General features: G+C 46.7%; 1 protein-coding gene and 1 long non-coding RNA gene across 2 annotated transcripts; both read left to right on the top strand.

The window, feature by feature from the left end:
- Nucleotides 1-1534: 1534 nt before the first annotated feature.
- LOC123151165 (uncharacterized) lies at nt 1535-2429 on the top strand. The gene is made up of 2 exons (XR_006475532.1): nt 1535-2016; nt 2107-2429. It is a non-coding gene; the product is annotated as an uncharacterized lncRNA (long non-coding RNA).
- A 3776-nt stretch (nt 2430-6205) lies between these two features.
- On the top strand, nt 6206-8709 carry LOC123154081 (transcription factor bHLH137). The gene is made up of 8 exons (XM_044572880.1): nt 6206-6806; nt 6906-7043; nt 7131-7196; nt 7304-7372; nt 7515-7598; nt 7697-7828; nt 7947-8078; nt 8263-8709. The coding sequence occupies exons 1-7, from the start codon at nt 6519-6521 to the stop codon at nt 8037-8039; spliced, it is 870 nt and encodes a 289-aa protein (XP_044428815.1). The 5' UTR covers nt 6206-6518; the 3' UTR covers nt 8040-8078; nt 8263-8709.
- Nucleotides 8710-9144: the final 435 nt, after the last annotated feature.

Raw genomic sequence — 9144 nt, 5'->3', positions numbered from 1 at the left:
GAGTGAAACAATGAGGAAAACAAAGAAACCCAAAGTAAAAGGACCCAAAGAAAATCGATGAAATATCAATGGAAAATTAAAAGAAACGAAATAGAAATGCCCTGAATAAACCGGTCGAGCGAACCCAACGACCGAGGCAGCGACAGCGTGCGAGCGAACAAACGCCCGAACACATGAAACTAGGTCAGCCCGATACTATGGTGTTAAACTGGGCCAACTCGGTACGTACCATAGATAGACGTAGCAGTAGATCTTTCCCGTATCCGAGCATGATCAACTTTGTAGGGAAGTAACTAATCCAAGGTTACCACTTGTGAGGGACCTCCAGGGGCAAGAGCATCTCCACCCGCCCCAGGACGCACCTCGGGACACTTTTTTAGACTCGATTTTAGGCTTGGCGACACTTTTTACCGAAAAACGGCCCAGCCATGCTCCCTAGCGCCTTCAGTACGTCAAAATAGCGCCGGCAAACCCAGGCAAAACCCAGCGCGTTGGGGCTCTTGGGGGCGTCGGCAGAAGTTTTGGCGAATCTTGTCTCCCCACACGTCCTTTTTCTTGGTCCTCTTAATCATTTTCCTCACAAATTTTTAGTTGGGGTGGGGTGTGGCTGGGAAGATGCCCTCCCCATGCACTCCTATTTCGATCGGATGAAGCATTTGGACCCCCAAGACAACAACTTTTTTGATTCGGTGGTGTTCTTGGGGGCTCTAACAACTGGAGATGCTCTAACTCTTGGTGCCCTGGGAGCATGTAAGTGGTGCGTTCAGCCGCCGCCATACGTCGCATGCTGGGCGCTTTTTCTGGATTTAATGTGTTTTTGGGTTTTAGATTAGTTTTTTTGGCTTTTCGATTTTCGACTGGTTTTCGTTAGCTTTTGGAGATTTTTTTGCCGCCCTTTTTTTTTGCACGAAAAAAGTGCAGATTTGCTTCTGTGAGTGCTTTTCATAAAAGAAAAAAATATGTGCTTCCACAAAAAGAATAGATGCTTTCGCGAGAAACGCGACCGTACTTCTCGAAAAAAGAAAAATAAGTGAAACAAAACCGTACTATCGACTTCAGTTTTTTCCGTGTTTTTCATGAAAAAAGGTTACGAAACCTATTAACATGTGATATACTTTCTCTGTTCCTAAATATAAGTCTTTTTAGAGTGTAGATTCACTCATTTTGCTCCGTATTTAGTTTATATTGGAATCGCTAAAAAAACTTATATTTAAGAACGAAGAGGGTAGTTCTGAAGATCTTGATGCGAGAAATCCAAAGGTGAAAAAGGTTGTGATTTAAACGCATGGCTCAAGAGATAAACATTTTGAATAAAAAATCTATAAAAAACTATTAGGTTGTGACAAATGACGCATATGCGATGTGTCACTTGTGAGCGTCTGAGAAGGTGGGAGTGATCTTTGTAAGTGTAACCATCTTTTTTGTTTTGGGCCGCTGTTTGTTTTGGGCCGCTGCTCCGAAGGCTGCAGTTGGGCCGGCTTGTTTGTGTAGCAGATTGTGCCTCGTTTAGCCCATCCCCGAAGCTGCAGCGACGACGCCTCAGTTCGCAGCGCACAGGCAGCAGAGGGGATTCTCCTGCGGCGGCGTGGGCAATTTTCTCTGGCGGCAGCGCGTTTCTTGGTGGAGGCGTGGGGCTGAGGAGAGATGATGGCGATGGCTGATGACGGATTCGCGACGGTGGGCGAGGTGAGGTGCATGGCGCGGCGAATATCTTGGTAGCGGGCGATGGGAGTGAGGGTGACGGTAGCCGGTGGGTGGGAACGGCAACTTCTGCTTCTCTCTAGCGCTCCCCGGCGACATCATTCGCTGCCTAGCTACCCTCAGCCACCTCTTCCGTCCGCCCACTCCTCGCATCCTGCTCCCTATGACCTACCGTCGTTGTAGTTCATGTATCCTTACAGCCGAGCTTATCCATGTGAACTGACGCATTGCTAATGTTCACATGTATTCTGTAATAAAAAAATGGCAGGAACTACGAAGTGGCGTTCAGTTGCAGTGGCAGTCACCTAGCTGATGGTATTGTATCTTCTATAAATTGCCGATTATATTTCAGCCTTTTGCAAATTTGCTTGCCTGACTGACTGCGCCCCTGGTTGAAAATTTTAGGATAGACAAGCAGCTCCAAGGAGAGCACCAACACATTTAACGTGTTAAACAGATTGGTACGTGAATATGTTATACTCCATCCGTCCCATAATATAAGAACATTTTTGACACTACACCAGTGTCAACAACGGTCTTATATTATGGGACAGAGGGAGACAGGGAATAGTAGTTTAATCTTTGAAATTGGGAAGATGCCAAGTGGCAAAATTACATTCTTCAGACGATGAAACTGTTAGTTTAGTTTCGTGTTACTTTTCCTTGATGTTGGAAACAACTATAACATGTGCAGTTCACTGCCTACCTCATTTGGTATCTTCTTTGCATATTTAGGGTGATGATGACTTGTTTTTTAATTTCTTTTCTTTCTAGCAGCCAAATAAATTTGCTCTTTCTTCACTACTCTGCCATCATTCAAAGATTATGTACCACTATATATCCAACCAACGCAAGACAGATGAGCACATAATGAGCAATGAAACTTATGAGAATTCAATGGCAGCAAAAATAAAGAGATAACTAAATACACAGTCATACTACAAAAGAAATCATCTTCTCATTTTTGTTTTCATTGGTACTTTTTTGTAGAACTTCTCATTGCCACCTATACAGAGTGCAAAGATCAACATCATAGTTTACAAAGTCAATCTACTGTATCCAGAAAATCTAATTTACAATTTCGCAGTTTCGCGGTTTTTTCTGTGTCAAGGGAATAAAAGTTCAGAATCCAAATATCTTTTGTTTTCTCACATTCTTGCAAACTGTAAATTCTTCGAGTGAAGTAGTGTTAGCATGTAGAAACATGTTTTCACCGCAATGATTGGGCGATATTAGTGTTGCTACATACTTGTGAATCGATTGAGAAAACCAAAACTTTGACAGCTTCGTCTTGTGCATGTAGTGGACGTGTTGTTAAACCTTTCGAGTGACACAGATGTATCAAACTTTTTATGATTGTTTTCAATCTCATATCTAAAACATGAATGGATGTTGGACTTTCAACTAATTTTAATATGTCCACATTTCTCATATATGTCTAGTGTCCACATTTCACCTTTGACACTACACCGCAACCTGGTCAAATTCTCCCGTTTGTCAACTTAAAAATGCATGTGCTAATTTATAATACAGATTTAGCATTCATGTTTACCTTCCTGTATTGACAGAAATTCTTATCAACCTATCCCAAAAATGGACGAGCGTGACAACTCGCGCATCACGGTCTAGCTTAGATTAGAAGGGAGGAAGCATTAGACACATCTCTTCCTCCTTTATGCCCTTTATTTTGAACAGACATTAATCATATATAGTTTGATCCTATCTATAGCTATAGCTAAGCTCCAGCCTCCATGGTTGGTTGGTGGCTCGGTGGGAGGAAGTTATTGATTAGGTGAGCACACACATTGCCTACCATCCTACCACATCTCTGGTACATGTACAGTTGCTCTTGTCTCAGAGTCTTGCTGCATCTAGTGTGCTACCACCGGCCTTTTTAGTTAAAAAAATACCTTTAAATCAACACATATTCATTATTGGATAACAATTCATATGCACCATGCATCTTTAAAATCCTGTATAAAACTTCTTTAAAGCTGCTGTAATAAGTTCACTGGAGATGTGGTTGGACGACCCGTCTCAGACTGCTAACCTGAAGCACCAATCCTGCAAACAAGGGCACAATTAAGTGCATACGCACTGCACATATATGTATGTATGATAAGTTAACTTGAACTCGGTTGACGCCCCCGCGTCGCCTAGGGTAGGCGACTCGGGCGGCAGCCCCCAACCGCGCCGCCGCCGCCCCCCCCCCCTTCTCCAGCTAATCCCCTCGCCGCCGCCGGAGGCCACAACCGGGCGAAGCCCGCGTCGTGGCGGCGGCGGCGGGGTCTTCCCCCGGTGGCGCGGCTCTCCTCTCCCGCGGGGCCCCGCGGCTGGCGGCCCGCCTACGGCTCGGATCCATGGCGGCGGCCATGGCTGGTGGCACGCGGCGCTGCTTGGCGGCGGGCGGCGCCGGCGTGGTCACGTGGGCCACTTCCCTGGCTATGTGGATGGCGGGGAGGTGGTGGGCTTCGGCTGCGGCGGCGGTTCCTCGCTGGATGTTGGTGGCCATGGTGATGTTCGTCCTCGACCCCGATCTACTCCGATCTGCAGCGGATCCGGCCCTTGGTGGCTTCGGTCACCGTTCTTGGGTGCTGGCCTTGCAGATCCGGTGGCTGGAAGGGTTCCGGGGGAATCTCTTGACCGGCATGGCGGCCACTCCGATGGCAGTGCCTTTGGGTGTTGCTTCCCTCGTTGGAGGCTTCGGAGAGGATCTCCTTCCTTCCACCCCTCCCAGGAGCTCAAGTGAAAACCTCAGACCCCCCTGTTCCAAGCGACGACGACACCACGGTGGCGTGCTCCTTCCTGAAGGCGTTGCTCGGGGGCTGCTCAAGCGGCGGTGGAAGTGGCGGCGGTTCGGTGTCGACACATGCATTTTGGTCAGCTTCATCTTGGAGGCTGCGGCGACGTAGGCGACGCTCGTCTGGTGGAGCTACTGCCAATGGTCGAGGCATCGTTGGCAGTCCGCGCCATCAGGTTCGGGGTGCTCAGGGGGAAACCCCAGATCTGGGTCTTTCGGATCGGATGATGATGGCGTTCTATTGCTTTCCCTTCTGGGGGCATCGTCTTGGAGCAAGTGCTGGCTGGAGGGATGGTGGAGCGGTGTTTCATCCCAAACTTTGATGGCGGCGGAGATCAATGGCATGGCGCTGTGGAGACTCAGCGTCCGACGTGCGGAGATGGGCTCGCGCAGGAGGAGGTTGCTGTCTGGCGTCATGGTGACGTCGATGGCAGAGTGGCCAGACAACGTAGAAGCCTCAATATGATCTGAAGACCTGTGGAGATGGCGGCGACGACACACGAGTGCGTCTGACCGGATTGTGCCCCAGACCCGGTATGTGGCTCGGCTGGGGCTTCCGAATGAGTTTCGGCTTCCGGCTTTTGATGTTAGGCTTAGGTGAGTGGTTTGGGTAGTGGCCCAGCTAACACCCCTTCATCATTTTGGATAGGAGTAGCGGCATATGTTGCCAAGATGGTGGATTCAGGCACATTGTTGTAATACTTTGTAAGGTCCTCGAGAATAATCAATAAAGTGGCCGTATGCATCTCCCAGATGCAGAAGCCGGGGGTCATCCTCCTTTTCTAAAAAAAAACATATATGTATGTATATATTTGCGTGCATGTTTCAGAAAAGTTCAGTCTTCAGAGGGCTAGCTAGATGGCTAGCTCTTGGATCCTTCCATCTGTATGGTTCTCTCAATCCACTAACAAATGACCACTGCTTGCAATTACTTCCCAGGATCTACACTCGCTCGCTTCTTCAGCAATCAATGCTGGGATGATTCTAGTTACCAAACCATGCATATCCTGTCATCTTTTTGCCCTACTACTGAAGCGCAAGGCTGACATGTCTGCTAGCTAGCCGCTGCCATGGTAGGGCCTGGCCAAAGCAGGGACCACTGACGTGAAATTTGTTAGTATTTGGATACTAGTGACTTAATCTGCAGTGATTATCCACTGTAGTGACTCGATCAATTTGAAGTTAATGAGGCATGCAGAGCCCTCTTATTTCGTTCCCATTTAACCTCTCTGCACTTGGAACTTTGTTTTGCACCATTGCATTTGAGGAAATTATTTTCCAGAGTATACCGTGCAGTGATTCGGTGTGGGATCGGTAGCTGCTCCCATACGTATACTTGCCTGTGAAATAAAATGAGCCTAGAGAGGGAGGGAATGTACTGTAGCAGAGACATTTTTCTCTCAGTGGTACCGCAAAGAAATTTGGTTCTTGGCCTTGAAGGTTCAGTTAATGCTACGGGTAGAGATCATCTACTGTTACATTGCACTGTTTTGTAAGGGTGAATATTTACTTCTGAAGGAAGTTGTGCGCATGAAACAAAATGCAGAGACGGGTACATTTTGAGCATTGAGTTGGCAAAGACTTTGTTGAGTTGGGGTTCAGGATTCAGTTTGTTTCCTCGGAATGTTAGTTAGCCATGGGGGAAATGGTTACCCACCACTAGATGATTGTAGTCAAAGTCGGCATACTGAAATTTTGTTACCAGAAAGAAACTGGCCCAACACACAGGGACCCTCTCTTAACACTGCCCACTGCCAACTTATCCATCAATAGAGATTAAATGATTTGGTCTTATCATCTCTCTCTCTCTACCCCTTTCTCCCTCCTTGTCTCAGCCTCCTCTCAGCTTTTATATAAGTCGGTATGAGCATTCACCAGGGAACAAGCCAACTTTCCTTCTCCACTCTACCCTCTGCCAACAAGCAACAGGTGGTACTCCTCCTCTCCCCCGAGGAAACCACCAAGCTTTCCATCACACACCCATCGGGGAGATTCAGGCACAGGGCCTAGTCCAACAATGGCAGACTTCTCCTCAACCCACCACCACTCTCTCCTCAAGATGCCCGCAGTCTTCACCACCAATGACGCCTCCACCCCGAACATCTCGAGCTTCTTGCTTTACAACCAAACCAGCCATGGCCAGCCTCCAGCACCAGCAAATGCATGTGCGGCCATGGTGGAGGATGCCTCGCGGGAGAGCTCCTCTGCAGTTCTCGACAATGCCTCTCTACAGGCCAGTGCATCTGTGGACAGGAAGAGGAAAGCCACAGATGACAGCACCACACTTAGCTCTGCTCACTCCAAGGTACTGACCAATTAGTAATTAACTACCATTTGCCATCCACTTTGTATGTAATTAACTTTGCGATTAAGAATTGTATTTCCTTGATCTGGCAATTACCAGGACTGCAAGGATGGCAAGAGTAGGAGGAAGAGGGAGAAGAGCAGCACCGAGCAGGACCAGGAGGAGGCGCCCAAGGGATACATCCATGTGAGGGCAAGGAGAGGGCAGGCAACAGATAGCCACAGCCTTGCAGAGAGGGTATGTACAGCAAGCTCGCACACGTACACACGCATTTCTCTTTCTCCTGGCATCTTATTGATCTTGGTGGCCTTTCTCTTTCTCTAGGTGAGGAGGGAGAGGATCAGTGAGAGGATGAGGTTGCTGCAAACACTGGTCCCTGGCTGTGACAAGGTCAAAATTAGCCTGTTTCTGTTGTCATTTACATGTCTTGCTTGGTGCGTGCATGCATGCGTGCAGGGCTCTAACTTTGAGAGGAAACAAATGTTGCTTTTGTGCAGGTCACCGGAAAGGCACTCGTTTTGGATGAGATCATCAATTATGTGCAGTCCCTGCAGAACCAAGTTGAGGTAATTAAGCCAAATGGGAAAAACAAAAGAGAGAAAGATGTCAAGGAACACCTGATGCTTAATTTGACATTTTCCTTTTTGAGTGTCGCTGACCAAATCACATTAATGTAATGAGAAGTTCACTGTTGTACTTGTTGTGCAGTTCCTGTCCATGAGGATTGCTTCCATGAGCCCAGTGTTGTATGGATTTGGGCTGGACAGTGATGGCCTCCATGACCAGGCACAAGTATGGGGCAACAAAGATAATTTGCACTGACTAAATACATCTGTACATTGATCTCAAGATATTTAAAAATGTCTTTTTGCAAAATGTTGCTTCTTCAGAAGATTGGAGGCATGTTCCAGCAGGAAGCCCTTGCAGTGCCTGCCCCAGCTGCATCTCAAGCCATGATGGACACCGCATCCTACTCGCTGCAAGGCCAGGGGGGCATCTCTTTCTCTCAGTCCCAGTCTCAGGTTGGCATGCATGCCCTTCAATTCCTCTCACTTGCTAGACCATATGTGCAAGCAAAGCCCCAAATTAGTAATGCATGGCGTCCGTTTTACCCCAACTTCCCGTGCATCATTTTTTCAGGACAGTGGCAGTTACCTGATGCAATCAGTGGGAGAGCAAAGACAGGAACTGCTCAATCAATTGGTGTTCAGCAACACGTGCTCCTTCCAGTAGGGGAAGAGAAAGAGATGAAGCAACCCATATTGACAATAGGTACTGCACATAAGCAAGTTATTATTATTTTAAAATATTGTAGGTCTGTTAAACTGAGTTTCCATTGGCTTGTCCACTGTTGTCACTAAAAATTAAGCAAAAAATTGCACGGAATTATCCATGATTACCGACGACAGCCATTTATGTTTATCCTAACAATTTTTTTTATTTCTTACCTGAACAGGCGCGGGAATAATGCTGCAAGATAGGTAGGAGCAGCAGATGAGTTTGAGATGTTGGATCTAGTGATCCATCCCCTTATCTGGATGCGGCAGTCTACAGCAAGTAGAGTTTGCATGCTATGCTACACAATTTCAGAAACCTATAATATCTGTAGCAAGCAGCACCTCAATTAGGCATTGTCTATGGATATTTATTACTGTACCTCAATGGATTCACTGTCATCACCATAAAAATATTTTTTAGTCGACTTTTGAGAGATCAGTTGTTAATATAAAAGGGAGCTCTTTGCACTGTTCAAACACAGGCTGTTCCATTCAGACTATCAGCATCAAGAGCTGCTTACCATTTCCCTCTTTTTTTCTTTTGCGATGAACATCTGCTTGTCTTTTCAGTGTCAGGATGAGGAATCGTCTGCTGTTCCAGTTAAATAATTAATTTTTAGGGCAAAGAGATATGGCAGTTTCAATGGATGCTTAGTTCATTTTCCCTGTCTCCCCTGCATCAGTTATGGGCAGGGCAGGCCATGAACAACCTGTGGATTGACTTCATGTCCTTGAGCTCTCTTTGACCAGTTGGATATGGCCTTTGAATCCGTCGCAAGAAATCCACCAAAAGTATGATGAACTGTATTATCTCACATCCTGTTTGGTTCCGGGGAATTAGTTATATAGGAATGGGAATTTCAGAGGGACGTGGCATATAATCCATTGTTTGGTTGGAGGGCAAGGGGATGAGAAGGGAAAGAGAATTAAGAGACCAATTTCCATGTATCTCTTCCCTGCCTCGTCCTGTTAATTCAAGTGGGATAATACTTCCTCTCTAATTCACTCATTAATTTGCACGACACATAGCCCTCGCAAATTTTTTTTTTTTTTGCACGACA

This window comes from Triticum aestivum, chromosome 7A (genome assembly GCF_018294505.1).
Source record: "Triticum aestivum cultivar Chinese Spring chromosome 7A, IWGSC CS RefSeq v2.1, whole genome shotgun sequence".
NCBI classification, from domain to species: domain Eukaryota; kingdom Viridiplantae; phylum Streptophyta; class Magnoliopsida; order Poales; family Poaceae; genus Triticum; species Triticum aestivum.
Note: the sequence above shows the minus strand (reverse complement) of the source record. Positions and strands in the feature narration are given on the sequence as shown.